Source organism: Thamnophis sirtalis, unplaced genomic scaffold, assembly GCF_051295495.1.
Source record: "Thamnophis sirtalis isolate CommonGarterSnake01/CBP01778 unplaced genomic scaffold, rThaSir2_p1.2 scaffold_13, whole genome shotgun sequence".
Lineage (NCBI taxonomy): Eukaryota > Metazoa > Chordata > Lepidosauria > Squamata > Natricidae > Thamnophis > Thamnophis sirtalis.
The window spans coordinates 32,616,815-32,639,313 of NW_028261393.1; the positions used below are offsets into that span (position 1 = coordinate 32,616,815).

The window sequence follows — 22,499 nt, forward strand, 5'->3', positions numbered from 1 at the left end:
GGATCTAGATAACTCAAGGGTTTTCTTTGTTATGTTTTTACAGCTAAAAGGCTAAATATTGCGAAGAATATTCAGGGAACAGCTTAAACCAAAGGGAAAATCTGCATTTTTATTCAGCACTTCATAAAGCACTGGATAAAAAGGAATGCTGGGTTCTGCAATGCAGTAAGCTCAGCATGGTGCACTATCCAAACTCAATCCAATCAGCAACCACCCCAGAAAAAGCCACCAGTGTGCCAGCAGCAATTTGAAAAAAGCTGTACCATGACAAATGCAGGGGTCATGTCATGTGATCCACCGCCATTTTCCTACAGGGAAATAAAGCTTGTCTTTAAAATCAGAAGACAGCTTTGTGGAAGAGCAAATATGCTACGGGCAGGTGACATCCATATCTTTTGTGGTTGGAAAGTTGTTAGATGAATTACTGTCATCCTTCTCTCTAGAGCAGTGTTTCTCAGACTTAGCAATTTTAAGATAAGTGGATTCCAACTCCCAAAATTCATATTAGCTGGAAATTCTCGGAGTTGAAGTCCATACTCCTTAAGAGTTGCCCAGGTTGAAAAACACTATTCTGGAGAGATGCTACCTCTAGATAACCTTCTTTAATATGTTCAGCAGTATCAATGTACGATTATGCTTGTTATGGACACCAAAATAGAATCACCACCCTGCCAGTTAGTGACATCATCCCTGTCTAGATCCACCTCGAATATCCTACCTGATGCCAAACAGAAATAAATTAGGCAGCCATTCTGGCCATCGCTGGTAATTATTCCAGCAACACTTTGGACAACCCCTAGATCTGAAAACAAAAATTCAGAAAGCAGCTTGGAAGCCATTCTCAAAACACCAGAAACAACCCTGACGGCAGCCTCGCGTTCCATGTGTTTCCTAGTCAGAAACATTTAGGCAGTGTCACACCTTCTCATGAAGAAACCAAAGGCCAGTAACTCGGCCTTCTCGACTTTCATGAAAAAAAACTACAGTAGAAGTCAACAAGTCCTAGCTCGAGACATATCGAGTTAGTAATGGTTCAAAATGTTCAAAGACATGTTTGGATTTAAAAAGGGTGTCCGCTGAGTGCAGCTTTAAAAAAAGAAAATGGAAAAGCTACTACACCTGGATATATGTCTCATACGGGAGATGTTTAGCTACAAAAGTTGCCCGCTCTTGAGCAAAAATACCCAAGCATTTGCTGAGATGCTTTGAGTCAGTCAAATAGCTCCAAAGAAGCAAATGCATACCTTTGCATGGATCTGACAGTGAAAAATTGAAACAAGTTTATCAATTCTGTAGCATCCTTTAGAAAACAACTCCATCTTCTATCATGAACATTTAATCCTTTTAAAAAATGTGTTTACTCATTTTGTACTTAGTTGTACTTGTGCTAAACTGAAATGTGAAAAATGATTTGGGATGCTACAATTATACCACCTTTGGATTGTAAAGAATTGAATTGTACAATTAATTGTATTTTAAAACCCACACCTGCCAATTTTAACAAGATTTATGTGGAAATGAGAGAGTTACAGTTTAGCTGAGAATTGTCCTTGCTTTCATGTCATCTGTTTGACACAGATGGCCTTGTCCCAAAGGGCATGACCTAAAGCCCCTCCCCCCAAGCAAAGATTGTGTGCAGAAACTGAATTTGCCAGAGAACCGAGAGTTGTTCAGATCAGAAATGCTCACCATGTACCACTAAGACACAGCAGGTGAGGGGCCTCAGAGACGCTCTTTGAAAGAGATGTGAGGATGTTCAAATGCACACAGCGCATTTTTTCTTGGAGCAGCTTGTCAATTAATGCTGCAAATTACAAAATTTATTCATGCAATATAATTGCTAATAGGTTTGAGGGAATTATTTCAAACATAGGACCTTTTGGATTCAAGAAACAGTATATATCCATGCAAAAAGTATGCACTTCCTGTAAAATACATCTTTAAAAAAAAAGAATCCCAGCTTTAAAAAAATTACTTAATACTTACTTATAATACAATCTTTTTACAGAATTCTTCAACCACATATTCAATGGAATTGCCAAAACAATCTACAGAGTGGTATACCAGAGCGGGAAACTATTCCCCAAACAGAGAATATCTCTATAGAATCACGGATACCTCCTGCAGGACGTTGGTTTGGTGCAATCAGTATTTCTCTCCAGGAATTCAAAAGGATACCATGCTAACGCCCTGTTCTCAATTTGGCAACAATCATAGCTGCTAACTGTTGCGCATCAGTCATGTGTGGATTCTTTTCCATCACAGACAAGACGACGCCAGCAGGAAAAATATTACAGAGGTTCTTATAGGTCTGGTACTGATGCTCTGGGATAACACGTGGTTCATGGGGCTCCCCACAAACCCCAATCCAAGGGTTACGCCAGAGTTGCTCCATCTTCTCAGGCATGCTCCTCACCATGACAGGCTCGTAACATGGCTGCATGAGGTTGTTGCTCAAGGGATAGGAATGGAAAGAGTAGGCATCGGTTGCACATGGTAATGGATCCCAGCTGGCATGTTGCTCTCGACAGAGGGGGGGCCTCCTCTGCCGAGTAGGGTTACTTTCATAAAGTCTTGAATCAGAAACACTATCCATCCTTGTCATAACTAGTGCACGGCTTGGTTGGGCTGTAGCTGATGACTGGTGAACGTTTGCAGGCCCTGGGTAGTCCCCTGGGCAACTGGATCGTGCCCCAACAAGAGGGTGTTGGACGTGTAGTGCTAAATGAGAAGCTGAATGCTTGGGTGGAGTATGTTTGGGCCTTTCAGTGCCATAACTCTGAACTCTAGTTAAGCTCTCGTGATAGCCATGAGAAAAAGGCTGAAGTCTGTTTTGTGGTGGAATTCGAGGAACTTTAGCGTGATCCTCTGAACCCACATCTCCTACACCCAGGTACAGGTCGGTATACGAAGAAGAGTAAGAGTCATTACTTGCATGGCTTAAGCAACTGTCAGGACACGGGCTTGAATTTCTTGAATAGACACCTTGGTCTAGATTGACTCCATAGTAATCTGTGTTATGAATATTGCTAAGGTTCAAACTGGAAAAGTCATTGAGCATAGAATAATAGCCGTGGTCTCCCAAAGATTCATATTTGGCGTATGGGTCCGTGTAGTTGATTGAAGCCCCGTGGCTGTTGGTGACCAGGATTGGAGGGTAGTGCATGCTGGCCATATGTTCTAGAGAGGATTTCTGATGGGTGAACTGAGAAGAAGACCCAGGCACAGGGCTACTCGCTGACCGAGCATTTAAGGCCCCAACTGCATGGCTTTTAGGAGGTGGAAGCGTTGGGACACTTAACGCTGTAACAAGAGATGGGACAGAGCTGGCCTCTGGCTTCCGCATCATCGACAGCCGGTCCTCCGGTTCCGCCACTACAGACCGGATGCTTGGATCAGACTGGCGTTTCGGAGGATTGCGCTTCACTTCTGAAATGTTCTCCCCCCCTTTGCAAAGGACTTGCCCTGAACCACATTTGGCTAAGGCACCTTCACTCATGGTTTTCACCGCAGATAATTTTGCACTGATGCGAAGCTCATCTGCGACAGATCTCAAGGGCTGGTTTGTCCGTTCAGGGTGGTAATATTTACATTTGTGCCCATATGTGCATTTTTTCCCTAAGGGGGGAAAAATCCTCTCTGATTAGGCATATTCTTTGCCAACTATATGTCTTAACTTGATAACCCAAGTGAAATGCTTTGTTCTTACCACAAAAAAACATAAAATAAGACATTGGTACTTTCTTACATCATGATAAAAGGTCCACAATTTTCCTTATTAACAGTTCAAAATTCTTGTCAAGGTTTTAATCTGAGTGACAATGCTCCATGAAGACAGCTAGAGCAGGCCCCACAAATAAATATATTCATTTAGATGTTCACTCAAAATGAGATGCAGCTAAATTAGAACACAGTTTTGTTGTGATAATATTATTCTGATCAAAGAGAATCATTAGGATCTATTCCTAAAAACAAAATGAATGAAGGCAAATATACATGTTCCAGGATAATGCTGCAGGGTCTAATCTGGCTCCGTCATCAGGACCAGAGGCTTTGTCTTCCAACCCTAACAAATACTTACAAGGCAAGGGCTGGGCAGCACAAGGAAACAACAGCCAATGACTTAAAAGCCAGCCATGAACACACCCCATTCTACATCCAAAAAGCCACTTACAACAGGCACTATAAATACCACACACAGAACAGCACATACTATGCTACAGAGAAGTTCCCTGTGCATTGGGCTCCAGCATGAGTCTGAAAGCTCAAAAGACAAAACCTCTAATCCTGGTGACCAAGTCAGATTAGATCCTAAATAAAATGAATTTCTTGGCTGTAGATATAATTGAAACTCCATAGGCAAGAGAGAGCAGAAAACTAAGGCTTTACTCTCAAAGATCATGTTAAATGGATCACATGGCATAAACTAGAGAAATAGTATTTCTATGCTGCCTCCCAACTTTAAAAATTCAGAGTAAATTCTTGATTAGCCAATAAATCTAAATTGTATTTTCTTCAAAGCTATACTACTTTACTACCATTATGAGATGGAAAATAATAATATAATTATTCAATATGTTGATTGCTTATTTTAATCTTCCCTAACCTGGAATCTTCCAGAGATTTAGGGAACTACAAATTTCCAATTTAAAAAAATGTTGGCTATGCAGTCTGAAAGTATTCCTCAAACTTTTAGAGCAGGGGGTCTCCAAACCTGGTAACTTAAAGACTTATGGATTTCAACTCCTAGAATTTCCCAGCCAGCAACGAGAGAACGTAAATTTCTCCAAATCCCTCCAATAACCTACTCACCATAAGGGCATGGTTGCTTTTTGTGTTCTGGAATAACTGGCTTTTTCCTTAAGAAGTTTTCAAGACTAGGGCCATGGCGTCCCAATGGATCATCAGGTGGCATAAACCTAGAAAAATGAAATATAGTCAAATTTAACTGCCTAGCATTAATCTCTCTTTGACAAGCTTCTATTTATTACTTCTTGTTCTGCCTGCTTTGGAGAATGAAAGACATGACAGTCTTCCAATATTTGAGGAGCTGTGACAGAGAAGTGGGGTGTCAACCTATTCTCCAAAGAATCTGAGGGCAGGAAAAGAAGTAACGGTTGGGAGATAATTGATGAGATCCAGCCTAGAACTCAGGAGAAATTTCCTGTCAGTGAGAACAATTAATCAATGGCTTGCTTTCAAAATTTGTGGGTGCATCATTATTGAAGGTTTTTAAGAGATTGATTGCAGCCATTTGTCCAGAATTATGTAGGGTCTCCTGATTTAAGCAGGGAGTTGGACTAAAAGATCTCCAAGGTCCCTTCCAATTCTGTTATTCTGCAATATATAAAGTAACCAATATCTAGTGGGTAAGGTCACACAATATTCTTATATTAAAACAGGCCATGACTTATTTACTGTAGTTATATAGTGTATACAGAACATAGACTGATGGTGATTTAAAAGACCATTGGCTTACCTGAATGGTCGTTCTCGAGGCGCTGTGGAGTGTCCAAGCTCGGGTTAACTTCAGCTTGCTGCCCAAGGAACTGAGTTTGAAACTTTGTTGTAGCTCCGCCTCCTGGTTGCTCCAGAGGCTCAGTTTTAAAAAATGAAGGAGATCAATAGTCCATGACTGAACTAGTCCAAGTCCAAAGTCCAAGACACAAAGGTGCTAAGAACACACCTCGCGGCCCCACCTTAAGGGTGGGTTTGGACACTCTGCAGCGCCTCGAGAACGACCATTCAGGTAAGCCAATGGTCTTTCTCCTAGGCGCTGCTTGGAGTGTCCAAGCTCGGGACATGCCAAAGCTATGTCGAAATTGGGAGGCAAGAAGAAATGTCCGGGGCCGCGGTGCTTGCCACGACCCTCTGTAGAACTCTCCTCCCAAAGGACGCCTCAGCGGAGGCGAAAGTGTCCAGTCTATAGTTGCGTATAAATGGAGATGGACCAGACCACGTCGCAGCACGGCAGATTTCTTCAATTGGCGCTTGCGTAGCCCAGGCGGCCGAAGTTGCAGCGCTCCTCGTAGAGTGTGCTGTTGTGCGCGAGGGAAACGGTCTGGCCTGAATCTCGTAAGACAACTTGATGCATGCTCTGAGCCAACGTCTGATGGTAGAGGATGTGACCTTCTTCCCCATGGAGGCCGGCTGGAATGACACAAATAAGGCCTTCGATTTACGGAAAGGAGCCGTTCGCTTGATGTAAATACGCACCGCCCTCCGTACGTCCAATTTGTGCCAAGTGACTTCCCTCTGGTGCTTGGGACGAGGGCAAAAGTAAGGGAGTATCACTTCCTGCGCTCTGTGGAAGATGGTGTTAATTTTCGGGACAAAGGCAGGGTCCAGTCTCAATATGACTCTGTTGGAGTGGAAAATGCAAAGGTCGCCTCTGACAGACAAGGCGGCCAACTCCGAAATTCTGCGGGCGGAGGTGATGGCGATGAGGAAGGCGGTCTTTAGTGTAAGGTGGCGTAGGCCCACTGTCCGCAACGGTTCAAAGGGAGATGCGGTCAATGCCTGCAGAACAACAGTCAAGTCCCAGGTAGGGTACCTGTGAATGGTGGGCGGGCAAAGGTTGGGGGAACCCCTTTACCTGAGGATGTCGTGAAATCGGTAGCTGAGAGTCAGAAGACAGGATGGTGCTCAGGGCGGCCACCTGTCTACGGAGAGTGTTTGTTACCAGCCCTTTCTCCAAACCGTCCTGAAGAAATTCCAGGACTTGCGGAATGGTCGCGGAGGATGCCACAAGGTGATGGTTGAGGCACCAACTGGAGAAGGCCGTCCACGTAGCCTCATAGATTCTGATGGTGGACGGTCGTCTGGAGGCCTGGATCGTCTGAATGACTCTGTCGGAGAAGCAATGAAGCCTCAGGAGGTCCCCCTCAAGTGCCAGACGGCTAACTGCAGCCACTGGGGCTCCGGATGTTGGATGGCCCCCTGGCTGAGGGAGATTTGCTCCTGAGGTATGCGCCACGGCCGGGACACCGACAGACTGACCAGGTCGGCAAACCAAGTCCTCCTCGGCCAGTGAGGAGCGACTAGGAGCACCTCCGCAGCTTCCTCCAGAATCTTCCGAATGACATGTGGTATCAGAGGGAGCGGAGGGAAGGCGTACAGCCGACCCGGGGGCCAGCGGGATCTTAAAGCGTCCGTGCCCTCCGCCCCTGGGCAATGGAACCGGGTGAAGTACCTTGGAAGTTGGGCGTTGGCCGGCGAGGCAAACAGGTCGACAACCGGGTGGCCGAACTTCTGAGACAGCTGGTAAAACAGTCTCAGGTGCAGACGCCATTCCGAGTTCTGGATGGTTGTTCTGCTGAGCCAGTCCGCTGTCACGTTGTCCACGCCGGAGATGTGGTCTGCTCATATTGACACCAGATGACTCTCCGCCCAGTGATCCAGAGTCTCTGCTTCCGACATCAGCGCCAGAGACCGCGTGCCGCCCTGGTGGTTGATGTAGGATTTGGCAGCGATGTTGTTCGTCAGAATCAGTACATCGCGGCCTCTGACCTGATCGAGGAAGTGGCGCAGGGCGAGTCTTGCAGCCTAGAGCTCCAGCCAGTTGATGTTGTGGGCGAGCTCCGCCTGCGACCACCTGCCATGCACCACCGCTGTTCCCAGATGAGCACCCCAGCCGAAGTGGCTGGTGTCTGTGGTGATTATCAGCCTCTTTGGCTCCCTTAAGCGTGTGCCTTTGAGGAGGGCTTCCGTCTGCCACCACCGGAGGGAGCGGAGAACCTTCGGTGGGACCAGTACCACCCGTTTGGAGTTGCTGGTCTTCTTCCTTTGGAGAGGGAGTAGGAACCATTGCAGTTCTCGCGTGTGCAGCCGCGCCCAAGGGACCACCGCGATGCAAGACACCAGCTTCCCCATCAGTTGTGATAGAGAGAGGATCGAGGCTGACCCGGTCGAGCGGATGCTCCTCACCAGGATCCAGATGCTGTTGACTCGCTCTTGAGTGAGGAAGACTTGGCAGGTTTCGGAATCGATGATTGTTCCGAGGTGCTGGATCCTGCAGGTCGGGTTCAGATGGCTCTTGGTAAGGTTGACTGAGAATCCGTGAAGCTGCAGGGCCTTGATGGTGGTGGCCAGGTCTGCTTGGGCTTGCCCCCTGGACGACGAGTGGATAAGTATGTCGTCCAGGTAGCTTTCCAATCTGATGGGCAGAGACCAGAGTCGTGCGGCTACAGCTGCCAGCAGCTTGGTGAAGGTCCGCGGGGCCGACGAGAGCCCGAAGGGAAGGGCCCTGTACTGGTAATGGTGATGGGCAAACTGGAACCTCAGGAACTGGCGGTGCGCCGGGTGGATCGGAACGTGCAGATACGCCTCCTTCAGGTCGATCGATGTCAGCAGATCGCCCGGTCTGACGCAGCCCAGGATGGTCTGGAGGGACTGCATCTTGAAGCGCTTGTATGCCAGATGCTTGTTCAGCTTCTTGAGGTCCAGGATCGCCCTCACCCCCCCTGATGACTTGGGGACCAGGAAGAGGATGGAATAAAACCCCCTGCCTTCTTGCCCTCTGGGGACCTCCTCTATGGCCGCTATCTCTAAAAGGTGTTGTATCTCCGCCCTCATCAGTTGTAACTTGTGGGCGGACCTGGGGATAGGGCAACGAAGGAAGGTTTTCGGGGGGAAGGATAGGAACTCCAGGGTCAGCCCATGGCGGACCATGTTCCTGATCCAACTGTCTGTCGTCATCTCCTCCCACTGGGCGGCATAGAGCTGGAGCCGGCCGCCTATGGGGGGAGCCCTGTGACGGTCACTTTGACTTTCTAAAGGGCCTGTTGGAATAGCCTCCCCGGAAGGGTTTGCAGAAACCCTGCTGCCTCCCTGTGTCTCTAAAGGAGGGTCTATCCTGGGCGCGATCCTGTGAGGCACCGTAGGCTCGACTAGGACCGGCAGTGGAAGTGGAGGGCTCGCTGTTCCGAAAGGAATTTTTGCGAAAGGGCTGACCTTTCCGTTCGTGCTTTTTTGTGACCGGAGGGAGCACCTTGCGCTTATCCTTATTCTCGGTGAGGAATGGATCTAGGGCCTCTCCAAACAGCTTACCTCTCTTGAAGGGGGCGGAAGCCACCTTCCATTTCGCTTTAACATCAGCCTGCCAGTGGCGGAGCCACAGCAGGCGCCTTGAGGTGACATTTGAGGCCAGCGCCCTGGATGAAAATTTGGTGGCGGCCAGGGACGCGTCAGCAGAATACTCCACGGTGGCTATGATCTTGGTGATGTCCTGCCTAGTCCTGGAGTTGCCTGCCGGGAGGCCAGCCCGCAGTTTGTGGAGCCAGAAGAGGGCTGCCCTGCCAAAATAAGAGGAGCTGGCGGAAGCGTGCATGGCCCAGGCGGTGGCCTGGTGTGTCTTAAGAGCTGCGGATTCCGCCCTCTTGTCCTCTGCCTTGAGGCCTTCCAATAACTCAGCTGGAAGGGAAGTGGGGGATGTGAGAGCCATAATTGGATCGTCCACCTGAGGAACCTTGAGGAGCTCCTCCAGGGGGGCCTCCATGGTGAATAGCTTCCTCTCCGTCCCACTGGGAGTGGCTAGAGTCCCCGGCTGCACCCATTGTCGTTGGATGATGTCCAAAAATAACTGGGGTGCCGGCACGAGGTCCAAAGGCGGAGGAACCTCATTAAAAAGGCCTGCGCCGGGGTCCTGGGGCCCTATAACTACACCCGTGACCGGATCAGATATAGGCTTTGCAGCGGGAGCTGGGAGACCCATCTGGGGGCCTGCAGCCCTGGCCTTCGTAAGGAGGGGCTTAAACATGGCCGGATTGAATAGGGCTGAGCCCGTGGCCTGTTCAGAGGCAGGTTCCTCATCCTCCGATAGGACCGGAACCTCTACCTCAGGCTCCTCCTGATCTGACACCTCACTAAGGCCCGTGGGGGCAGGAGAGGGTGCCCTAGCTTCAGAAGCCTTGGGGATCTTGGCCTGACTGGGGGCTGGCTTGTGCGCCACAGAGGGCAACTGGGCCGCCAGCTGTACCATGCCATCTGAGATGCCTTTGGATATGGCCCGAGCTACCACCTCCTCCATGGCCCTGGATAGGATGAACTCCTCACCCTGTGGGGGAGGGGGCTCCAATTCAGATGGAGCTAAGGATTCCTCCTCAGCTCCTGAATCCATGTCTGCTAGGGAATCCATAGCCATGGAATGGGTAGGGGATCCCAAGGAAGCCCTATGAGGGTTGGGGGAGAACCCAAAATCCTCACTGCCTAGAGGGGATTCCCCTTGCTGGGATTCACCCCTGGGAGACCCACCCCCGGTCTCGTTGAGGGATGGCTCCATAGAAATCTTGCACTGTGTGGCCTGGGCCCTCTGGAACTGTTTCTCAAGGGGCTTCTGACGGCGCAGTGCCATTTTTTCCTCAGCCTTGGAGGCTGGGCCTACCTTAGGCTGCTTCTCCCTTGGGGAAATACCCCCCCCCAACTCTCTTGCCCGATGGATTGGGCCTGCTACGCTTACTGGGAGTGGGCCCGGTCTTTTCCCCTTGCCTCTCTTCCATGCTGATAGTACTAAGCTGTTGCTCCATTCTGGCAATGGCAGTAGACCAGGCCTGGGGTAGGCCAGAACCTGATCCACACGCTGGGCATTTAAGGCTCAGAGGCCTAGCCGGCTGAAGAGAGGAGAGGGAGGCTGGAGCTGGCTGAGAGGATCGGCCGAGCGCCTGCGGATCCGCGCTGAAGGCAGGTAGGCGGGGGTTTGAAGCCCGGGTTCCCTGCAGCCGCTGGAAGGAGAAGGAGGGCAAGAGACAGCGTGAGCACCCCACGTGAGTCTCCGGGCTTAAGGCGGCCCTCCGCGGCGATCCGCTGTTCAAGGGAGGCTGCGCGGCAAGAATAGAGGCCTCGAAATGAAAGCGCGCCAAAACAGGCCGTTTAAAATGGCGGGCTCTCTTGCCGCGCGCACCTGGGGCGTTGTCGGGCCGGCACGGAGCCTAGCGCTCCTGTCAGGGGCTCAGGAAGGCTTTAGCAGCCGAATCCCCCCCCCCACGTACTCACTGAACCAGCATTTTGGGAGAGACCCGACCTAGAAACAGCCCAGGTGGAGGCTGGGCTGTGATCGCCCCAGGGAGCCTGCCTGCGCGATGGATTAAGGCCTTTAAGGCTCAGAGGCCTAGTCCAGAATTCTCGAAGAAGTAGAAAAGCAGGATAAAATTACCCTAACTGCAACCTATCTATCCAAACTAGCAACAAAGGAGCTACAAACTCTCTAGGAAATACTAAATTGGGGTTCAGCTTGCTGCACAAGGACTGGAGCCCCTGGAAATACGTCCTGTTGGGCGACTGAGTTTTTTAAAACTGAGCCTCTGGAGCAACCAGGAGGTGGAGCTACAACAAAGTTTCAAACTCAGTTCCTTGGGCAGCAAGCTGAAGTTAACCCGAGCTTGGACACTCCAAGCAGCGCCTAGGAGAAATATTGTTTCTGAGTCTCAAAGCAGCAACCTTTACTAGCAAGCCAAGATCACAACCACTTTTGTAGTTTAGCAGTAGTGAATTCAGAAAGCAGCTTGTGCCAATCAATCTTTACTTTCTATGTAAAAGTAAATGATACCTGAAGAATAAGCAAAAAGTATTAACCAAAAAGCTAACAGGATTGCAGTGTTTTCTCACTAAACAGGAAAAAACGTTATTCTAGCTTAGAACAAAATCTATGGAGAGAAGAAGAACTGAAGAATATAGGAAAACATTGAGAACAAATGCCTAAATCAGTTAACTACTATTCCCGTTGTTCACAGACATTAACTCCTGGCCATGCTATTTTCAAATACAGGTAGTCCTCTAATTACAAAGTTTATTTAGTGACCATTTGAAGTTACAACGGCACTGAAAAAAGTGATTTATGACCGTTTTCAAACAACCATTGTAGCATCCCCTGGTCAAAATTCAGATGCATGGCAAGTGGTTCATATTTATGATAGTTGCAGGGTCCCGGGATCACATGATCCCATTTTGTGACCTTCTGATAAGCAAGCAGAGGCCAGATTCACCTAATGACCATGTTACTAACTTAATAACTGCAGTGATTCACTGTGGCAAGAAAGGTTGTAAACAGTGATGGGTTGCAGGTGGTATGCCCCAGTATGGGTACCGTTCCAGCACGGTGCTCCAGAGGGCCCACCCTCCCACCCAAGCTCCTTACCTGTCCTTTAAGCCTTTGGTGCTTACGCGCACACGTATGGCGCGTATGGTGCCTGCGTGATGCTCCGCCGAGCAGCTGGAGCGTCACAGAGGCTTGTGGAGGCATCGCAAGCAAGTATGATGCATGCACGCACCGCACACGTCCATGTGGACGACACCGTACCGGTTGGAACGGGATCTGGAACCGACCACTGGTTGTAAAATGGGGCAAAACTCACTTAACAACTGCCTGGCTTAGCAACATAAATTTTGGGCTGAATTGTGGTCGTAAGCCAAGGACTATCTGTGATGAGAATTGGACCCACACTAAAAGAAAAGGAAATCTCTCTAAGGAAGATTTGTGCACAGCAGATGAGGGGAAATAGCATACTTGTCATTTACAAAGGAATACATAAGCAGCCGTTCCTCTATGAATTTCTTCCATTCTGGTTTCTCATTCTGAAGGTCCCGGTAATTGTCATTGGACACAATGATGCCATCAGAATCATAGGCCAACTTTACTATAAAGCGGTCATCGTAACAGACAACTCGTCTTCCTTGCACTCTCCGCGATGGGGTGAAAACAAGAATTTTTTCCTTCTCCAATCTGTGCAAGATTTCTTGGTCTGCAAAATAGGATTTACATAAGAAGGTTAAGATCAAGGTACTTGGATAAAGAGCATTTATTATGGTTTTTCACCGTTGGCAGTTATATAACTGCAGGATTAATATGACCCATTTGGTTCATTGAGTTTATTTAATTCTTTTAGTTCAAGATTACATAACTTTTTTCAAGTTCTAGACAACACTTGGCTTTAAAACAGTGGTGGGCTCCTCCTGGTTCAACCAAACCGGTAGCGGTTTGACAGCCTGGGTTGCTGGAACCGGCAGCGACTCAGGCCTGCCACATCCTCAAACCGGTTCTCCCAGCAGTGCCATAGGTGCCACCATCTTGTTTATTGCTTTTGCGCATATGCAGAGCAATTTTAGTTGTACTGCGCATGCACGCACAGTGCACTCCAATCCAACCAGCAGTAGTGCCGGCCAGAACCCACGTCTGCTTTAAAAGTAAAAAGTAGGCTTGAATTGATTTATATTTAAACTTAGTAAATTCTTCTATAATACATATGCAATCGTGTTTCGGTTTTTCACATCAAAAAAAGTACTTTTTGGTAATATAGTTTTCTCTGGGGCCATACCCAAAGTTTGGCAGACCAGTGGCTTACTTGCTAAAGAATCTAAGCTACATTTAAGGATCCCAAAAGAATTTTACAGAATTTACATACATTTACTTAACATTTCCAGTTCATATCGGAGTCATCATTTCCCCATGCTATTAAGTTTTTGTCATAATTTATAGGACAATTTTAAAGAACATATTAGGGGGGTTAAAATAGTATCTTGCCTAGTGTGAATTTCCCATGAAACCACCTACTCTAGAGTGATTTAAACCTGTAATTAGGTTTCCTCTGGCCTTTATCCATCAAGTATTTGTCTACATTTCTTTTCAAATATTTAAGGAGCTTTGAAAAGGTAGAGAGTAAAATAAGAACATGGAAAAATATGAACAAAGTTGTTACTTAAGGCAGAGTAAATAATCTGTTATTCACATATCACTCCAACTTATGAGGAGCTCACTGAGAGCATGCCAATGAAATTCAGTGCAAATCATCTACTGTGGAGAGTGTGATTATTGCCAAGTTCTTATATTCATCCATTCTAAAATAAGTGTTTATATCTCCAGTAGAATAAATGGACTTGTTTCTTCCTTTAAATCTGACAACAAAATTAACTATTTCCCTTAATATCGCCTGGAGTCCTTTGGGGCTGATCATCTTCTCCTCCATCATCATCATCATCATCATCATCATCATCATCATCATCATCATCGTCGTCGTCGTAAAAAAAGTTTACTCACTTCTTTATCAGGAACCTTAGTAACTAGTAACTTAGTAAACTCAGTAAAATTTAGTAACTACTTCACTGTTCAGTAAATTCTTAATGTGATGGATGGGCTTGATGAAAAGTTTCCCTGGTTTTAAGTCACTTAGCAGAGTTTCCCAACCTTGGCAACTTGAAGATGTCTGGACTTCAACTCCCAGAATTCACCAGCCAGGGAATACTGGCTGGGGAAATCTGGGAGTTGAAGTCCAGACATCTTCAAGTTGCTAGGGTTGAGAGACACTGCTCTAAAAGCATCAGAACTGTTTTCCTCTCCTCTACTATTACAGCATCAGAGGAGCCTTTTCGGTGGCATTAACTCCTGGCTCTAGTTTCCAGTAGTTTTGGGTGATAGTTTGTCTTAAAAGACACTTAAAAAGAGCGGCCCGTTTCCTACCAGTTTGCCCCTGGAGTTCATGCAAAACTTGCTTTGTTGTCGCCCATGTCGAAATTCCTTTTGGCCATTGCCCCGCTGCCCCCTTCCCACCCCAGGAACACCACCACCCCTTTTTTGTCCCGGGATCGCCCTTCATGCGCCTGCAGAAAAGAGGGCTCCCTGCCGCCCTTGGTGCACAGCGTGCAGATCGATAGAGCGCGCGCTGACTGACTGGCTACCCCGAGGAATGTGTGGTATGCAAGAGGCCAGAAGCAACCATTCGACAGGACGGGGAGGGGGGAGGATGAGAGTGGCTCATGTCTGCGGTGGGCTCAGGGGGCATGCATGTTCCGAGCGCTCGGTCCGGAGAGGGGGGGGAAGCCCTGAGCGGTGTGTGCCTAGTCGCCGCATGGGAGCGGCTCGGTGTCTTCTGATTTAGTTGTTTCAACTCCCCCCCCCTCCTCTGCTCGGTTGCGCGCTCTCTGTATGTTTTTCCTCTCTCTCTCTCTCTCTCTCTCTTTTGCTGGGCGGTGGTTGAGGCCACTGGTAGTTAGGATCGATTCTGCTGTTGCTTAAGTCGCCACGGCGGACAGCAGCAGCAATGAGAAGTAGCAGTGGTAGTATCTAGTAGATCAAAGAAGGGGCATTTATGGCAGGCTAGCCAGTTGAAGCTGTAGGCTCAGTGTGGCTCCTTCTCTGCCTCCTGCCGCCCCTTTGCCTCCTAGCGCCCACCTGCCACACCCCTTGCCTCTTAGTGCCCCCCTAAGTCATCCCACCCACCCCCAGAGGGCGGTACCGCCCACTTTGGGAACCACTGATATAGCCCATTAGATTTAAATGCTCATGCAAAATTTTTCTATTATATTATGTAAAAATAGTATGCAATTATAATAGACAGAGTAACTGAGTCATCCTATTGGAAAAATTCTCATTTTTGATCTTATAACAGTTATTCCAATCCCCGAAATGGTTACCTGTAATTGGTGCATCTGGTCGACTCTGTTCTTTCCTCCAGGTTGGCACAAATACTGTTATATCTTTGTGACCTTTTTCCAGAAACCAATCAACAGCTAGTTGAATCCCTCGACAGGAAAATCCTTCTTTATTTCCATGGCTGAAAATGAGCAAAAATAATTCAGAGAATTCTGATGCATCTTGATAAAGATAGCTGATATAAAAATGCAATAGTTAAGGGAAAGGCGTTTATTAAAGTTTAGGAGACAGTATTAAAAAGATCTAGGGGGAAAACACTCTCGCAAATGGAGGCAAATATATGTGTCCCAGGATAATGTTGCAGGATCCAGTCTGAGTCAGTCATCGGGACCAAAGGTTTATTCTTCCAAGCTTTCAGACTCGTGCTGCAGCCCATCCTCAGGGAACTTCTCTGTCTCTAGAATATATGCCCATTCTGGAGAGAGAATGGCGCACAATCTGGAGAGAGAGAATTTTCCTGAGGATGAGCTGTAGATGAGCCTGAAAGTTTGGAAGAATAAATGTTTGGTCCTGGTGATCCACTCAAAACTTCACTCTGTTTTCTTGCTGGCTGGGGAATTCTGGAAGTTGAAGTCCACAAGCCTTAAAAATTGCCAAGGTTGGAGATCCATGATGAGATGTTATAAGATCCATATAGTTCCCTGCCTGATGACATATCATGCTGTCTAGACTTGGCTTCTTACCCAGGCCGTCGGGTAGGGTGGATGGGACACGAGCACCACTACCCTGTTTGTGAGATTTTATGTCTTCTGTGTTGCTGAGTTGCCACCTTGTGTTAATGTCAGAATTCCAAGAAACACCCCCAACGAAAGAAAACTCCAAGGCTTGAGTTTCCTCAAAGTTCCATTTTATTAGAGATGTCATGCTGGTACATCTGGGAAAACCCAAATCTGAAAGCTTCCAGGTTTTCCAACCCAATTGAAAGACCCTGCCCCAACACCCACAAGTCTATCACATAGTCCAATCCTTCATTGCCACGAAGAAAGATTTCTCCCATCCACATCCGTCCAAGTGCAGGAGCAAAGCAACCTTGACTTTCTGAGAAAGAATATTATTATGGCTACACATCACCCATACTCTGTATACCCCCCCCCACTCCCATTTTCCCACAGTAGAAAGTGTGGCAGGCCTAAAATCCAAAAAGTAAAAGATGGCTTCCAGGTATATTTTATTTTCCAGGGTTTTTAAAAAAAATCTGGTTTGATCATTCTCTATATCTGTTGTTTTTGCTATTTTATTGTTGTGAGTCACCCAGAGTCAGCTGGAGCTGAGCAGCATCCAAACAGAATAAATTTGTTTTTATAGCATGCCTGAATCAAAAGACTCTGGGCAGATTACTACTGTGCCAGAAACAGTTTAAGGTGCACTAGCTCTAAATGTCTCTCCCAAAATGGACACCTCCAACAATAAACTAGGGCAGGGGTTCCCAACGCCTGGGCCATGGACTGGCACTGGTGTGTCACAGCACCAGAAATGGGGCTGCACAAACAAGTGAAGTCCCATCTGTGGGATGCAGAAAGTGTGTGAAACCACGCCCCCTCTGGTCCACAGAAAAGCTTCTCTCCACAGAACCAGTAAAGAACTGATACATGTCCCAGGTACATAAAAGGTTGGGAGCTGCTGAACTAGAGGTAACAGTTGAATGGGACAGGGCCATAGGAGGGGGCTGCATATACCTCCAGGAATAGAAAGTTTAATGTACAGGGATACAATAGAAATGGACTCACATATGGTCCACATCTCCCTAATCCCCAGTGTGGAGGGACAGTTTGTGGCCATTTTAGGATGTTCTCAGTGGATGGGCAGATTCAAACCTTGTAAGGTAGTATAGATAGTCCCTGACTAACAACAGTTCATTTAATTAACTATTCTAAGTCACAACGGTACTGAAAAAATGACTTATTGCCATTTTTCATACTTACAACCATTGCAACATCCCCATGGGCACGTGATCAAAATTCGAATGCTTGCCAGCTGACTCGTATTTTTGACGGTTGCAGTGTCCCAGGGGTCATATTGCGACCTTCTGACAAGCGAAGTCAATGAGGAAGCCTGATTCACTTAACAATCATGTTATTAATATAACAGCAGCAGTGATTTGTTGAACAACCATGGCAAGAAAGGTTATAAATGGAGCAAAAGTCACTTAACAACTGTCTCACTTAGCAACAGAAATTTGGGACTCAAATGTGGTTCAGGACTACCTGTATCTGATGTACCTGGGTATAGAATTCAAGGATCTCTGCAAAATTTGCCATTTGAATTCATTGTTGTATGTTCTTATCCACATTTGAAATAAACATTTATCTGGATGCTAACTTCCTTCAAGGGTTTTTAATGCAAGAGGGGAGCAAGTGCAATAAAAACAGCACAAAATTATGAACTACCTCATTGCCACATTACTTCCATCAATTACGATCGGCCTCAAGTTGTCAGAACTGTCCACAACATCCTCCTCCAGGGACAGCTCGGGGCTGGTCACCTCCTTGGCAGCTGTTCCACCCGTGGGAGCAGTGCTACTTCCCAGGCTAGCTGGCCCTTCATTCTCAGCCTTGTTGCCAAGCCTCACAAGTTCAGCCAAAATATCATTGATGAGAGCATCCACCCCCAACTTGTTCAACACGGCTTGAATCTGATCCCCCGCGTAGCCCAGTTTTAAAGCGAAATCAATTTTCGCTTGATATTCTTTGTCCGAGTTTGTTTTACCATCTTCCAGTTTTAAATCCTGAAGAAGGCTGTTCTGGGAGAAGCTGGGCTGGTCCAAGCAAGGAGAGCGGCAAAGCTGCCGGTGAAGCTTGTGGGGGGGAATGTCCTTCTCCCTAGGCAGGGGGTTGTGGGAGCTGTTCTTGACACAAGGCTCCTCATGTTCACTCTCGGAGCTTGTCCATTCTTCAGATTCGGTGCTGCAATCCCTGCCGTCTTGCTCAATAGTCCTCTCATCTTGGGAGTGCCTCTTCTCCATTCTCAGCCTTTCCACCATAGACCAGGCCGTCATCACGTTGACCTTCTGGTGAGATACCCTCAAATTGCTCTCAGTGCCAAAAGTGCTTGGAATGTATGCACCGCTGCATCATCTTGTGGCTTGCTTCTTAAATCAGTCTTGATTTGTGAAAGTCACAAAAACAATTGCACAACTTTTTGGCAGGGAGGGAAGAAAAATAAAAGGGGAAAAAACGAAATTAGTGACAAGTAGTAGTCTGCCACAATAAGAAAAGTAGATTAGGTCTCAAATCCAGATAAACTAAAAGAATTGCTCGTATGGAAAGGATTTGTGAGGGATGCAGAGTTAGAAGCCCATGTATGATTATCTCTGCTTGAGAAATCAATACTTCTTGGGACAATACTGTAACAGATCAGACAATGGGATCTAAAATTAGTTAAATGTAGGCCAGATTCACACCTCATATTATGATAAAGCAGAAGTGCATAAGTTTAGTAGCAGCAAAAGCCACACCAGTTTTTAAACAGCATATTTTATGCCATGCTACAAAAACTAGAAGCATTAAAAGTGGTTCCCTCAAATAAAAATTACAAGTTTTTCTTGTACACTTATACAGTTAATCCTCGACTTGCATCCATTCAATTAGTGGCTACTCAAAGTTACAATGAAAATGAAAACAGTGACTTACAACTGATCTTCACACTAATGAATGTTGCAGCATCCTCACAATCATGTGATCAAAAACCAGATGTTTGGCAACCAACACATTGATACAATGGCTGCAGCATCTGGAGGCCATGCAATTGCCATTTCTGACCTTCCCAGCCAGTTTCCAACAAGCAAAATCAATGGGTGAAGCTGGGTTCACTTAATGACCACATGATTTACTAACAACTACAGTGATTCACTTAACAATTGTGGAAAAAAATGTCATAAAATTGGATGCAATTCATTCAACAACCAGTTTGCTCAACAGTGGAAATTATGATCCTAATTGTTGTAAGTCAAGGACTACCTGTACACACACAAAAACTGACATCCACAGATTCAAAAGAGGGAAAATGAAACTTAGAAACACTGGAGCAGAATGGGACTTGTTACTGAGGGACAATAAAATCAATATAAGGAGTTGTGATGTGATGTACTACATGCACTCTCTGAGACATGCTGTCAATCAAGGCATTAAACCATGACTTCATTAGTTATCCTTTACTGAACAAATCATAATTGGCATGGTTCTGCAGCAGCAGATATGAGCAAATAATCAAATGAACTAAATAGTAGAAAAGTATCAGTAAGTTAGCATATTCTCCCACCCCTTCTTAAAATCCAGTTAATTTTTAACAATGTCAATAACATATTGGGACCAAACCCTCCTCCCTATATTTCATGTATCAGCTGAAGGTGTCCAAGCTGAAACTTACTGAAGGAGAAATGGATCATTGTTTTCTTGAACAGCTCCAAGAAACTGCTCAGCCAGTATTCAGCAGCTGCAAAAAGATAAAAATAAAAAGGAAATTATATGTTAGAGATCATTAGAAAAGGGATAAAAAACAAAACCATTAATACTCTAATACTTTTATACAAGTATACAGTATGACTACATGAAATACTATGTGTCGCTTTGTTTGTGGTAACTCAAATAAAATGTAGAGCAAGAAAGTTTTAGCTTCTCCTTTAATATTTAGCAATATTAAAGAAGAAATTCCTTCAAAGAAATATAAGGTTTTGATTTCAGGAAATAGATTATTAAGGTAGGCCACCACATGGAGATATGAGAAACAATGCACAATGTGGAAAAAGCAGAGATTTATCTCCATCCTCTGTAATATTAATATCAGGAGCCGTCAAATGGTACTTCTAGAAGAGTCAAGGTAACCAACCCAAAGCTAACCAATAGAATGACCATAATCTCTTATTTAAACTTTTTGAAAAATTATTAGACAAATTCATCTGAAATTATCAATGAGTACTAATCATTACCAGGGGTCTCCAAACTTGGCAACTTTTAAGACTTGTGGATTTTAACTCCCAGAATTCCTCATGCTGGCTGGGGAATTCTGGGAGTTGAAGTAAACAAGTCTTAAAGTTGCCAAAATGGGAGACTCCTGAATTATCCTATTACAAGTATGGTATTGTGATTGGAAACTGGATTGAGAGACTCAGATTCAGGTTTCTGCACATGGAAATATGCTGGGTATGATTTTCCAGCCTAACGTTCCTTATAAGGAGTACTGTGAGATTTGCCCTGAACTCCAGGAGGTAACCTGAGATACCAATAGGACTGACTATATCATACAATGAATGTCAAAGGGAACTAGGTTATATTTAGCCTAATGAAGGCTGAGAAGACTCAGGGAGACCCAATAAGTCTTCTAATACTTAAGGGCCTGTAACGGAGAAGAGGGGATCGATTTATTCTCCGTAGCACCTGATGGCAGGACAAGGAGCAATGGGCTCACCAGAGGGAGATTCAACCTGGAAATAAGGAGGAACTTTTGACAGTGAAAGCAATTAATGACTGGAACAGCTTACATCCCAAAATTGTAGTGGTTCCATCACTGCAGATTTTAACAAAAAGATTGGACAACCGTTTGTCCAGGATGGTATAAGGACTCCTGCCTTGAGTAGGGGGTTGGACTAAAATACCTCCAATGTCCCTTCCTGATCTATGAGTCTATGATTAAAAGTTCAGTATGTTTTAAATCATCACCTCCAGAAAAACATGAACAAAAAAATGATACTCAATTGTTATTTTACTTGTGGTCTTTAAAGAGAGAGCTGGCCATAAAGTGATTAAACCTTTAATGACAGTTTCATAAAATATTCAGCAAAAATGGAAAATGAACTCTACTAAATCTCTAGCATGTCACATTAACTGACATAAACCTCCTTTTGAAATTCTTCTGTCATTTGAAAGGCTTAATTCCTACCACTGTTCTCAAAGAAGTAAGCAATATCATGCCCTCCCAATGTGTTAAAAAGAATTCTCAAGCACCTAGGCTAGCACAAATCCTGGTGACTGATTCTGGAAGCTGTAATTCAAAATACGTAAAGGCATCAAATTGCTCACATGAAAGGACAACCTTTAGTGGCCAGCAGATACATCCCTCTTTTCCTTGGGGTGTGTTGTCATAGCTGGGAGCAATTTTCACATGCTGACTAGACTATCAGTTCATCCATCAATTGCCAGAGGTATATACTGCACTGTTCTCAGAGAACACCATCTGAAAAAGGAGAATATTTGTAGCTCAGGGTTGAGCTTGGATGTTTCCTTTCCCAAGCTAGGTAACATCATCAGTGATAGTAAGGAGTGGGGTTTGCTCTCAATTTATATTCTAGTGGTTTGTCCTGTCAGTGTGGATGGTTTTAGAGGTTCTTTGTTTGGGCTGTTTACTGTTAGCTTGTTTGGCAGTTCCTTGATTGGGGTATTGTTTACTTCTTGAGTGTTGTTCTAATGTTAATCTTGGTGTTATACCTTCCCTAGCCTATGACTTGTACGAGATGACCAGGCTGACTCTCAAGGGAGGGGCTGACTCTCACGTCATCAGTCTGGAGTCCTTTAGTTGCCCACAAGACCAACCCACCTTGAATTCCATTGACTCTTATCTACTGTCAATTTGCCTTGACTGTTAGTAGTTCAGATTCTTGCAGTGAGCTAGTTTGGAATGAATGTGAACTCATTTGAAAAAACTTGGTTCCTGTTATCTCGCATCTGACATGACTGCTTTCAAGCAGCCTACCAATCACATGACTGGTCTATTGATCTAGGATCAGGAAATCATATATGAAACCACAAACCTATCTTATGCATATATTACACACAGACTCAGAAGTAAATTCCACTGAATTCAATGGTAGGTATTCCTAGAACAAATATAGGACTGTGTCAAAAGTTGGAGAGTATAGAGTGCCTAAACGTATGAAGAATTTAAACTGGAATGAGGCAGAAAGAGACAGGAAGATGTTTTGTTATGCAAACACAGGTTATACATGAAATATCCCTCATTAATTAATTAATGATATTTTTCCTCAATTAAGAACTGTAATGTGTAAAAACCAATAGTATTTGCTGAGAACTTGTGCAATAGCCTGAAACCTTTTGATGTATGTAAGTTCATCAACTTCTCACCCCATAGC

General features: G+C 45.6%; 1 protein-coding gene across 2 annotated transcripts in view; it reads right to left on the reverse strand.

Annotated features, from left to right (window-relative positions):
- Positions 1-622: 622 nt before the first annotated feature.
- ZC3H12B (zinc finger CCCH-type containing 12B) overlaps positions 623-22,499 on the reverse strand; it is a 93,791-nt gene continuing 71,914 nt past the window's right edge. Inside the window, exons 1-7 of one of the 2 annotated variants that reach the window (XM_087727812.1) lie at positions 21,433-21,645; positions 19,784-19,849; positions 17,806-18,552; positions 15,400-15,539; positions 12,500-12,734; positions 4,813-4,919; positions 623-3,618 (exon numbers count right to left, since the gene is read on the reverse strand). In XM_087727812.1, coding sequence (XP_087583938.1) covers positions 2,183-3,618; positions 4,813-4,919; positions 12,500-12,734; positions 15,400-15,539; positions 17,806-18,413 — 2,526 coding nt within the window. In that variant the 5' untranslated portion in view covers positions 18,414-18,552; positions 19,784-19,849; positions 21,433-21,645 and the 3' untranslated portion in view covers positions 623-2,182. Of the gene's footprint in view, positions 3,619-4,812; positions 4,920-12,499; positions 12,735-15,399; positions 15,540-17,805; positions 18,553-19,783; positions 19,850-21,432; positions 21,646-22,499 lie in introns of those variants that run through there. The other variant, XM_087727810.1, reaches the window with a different exon arrangement.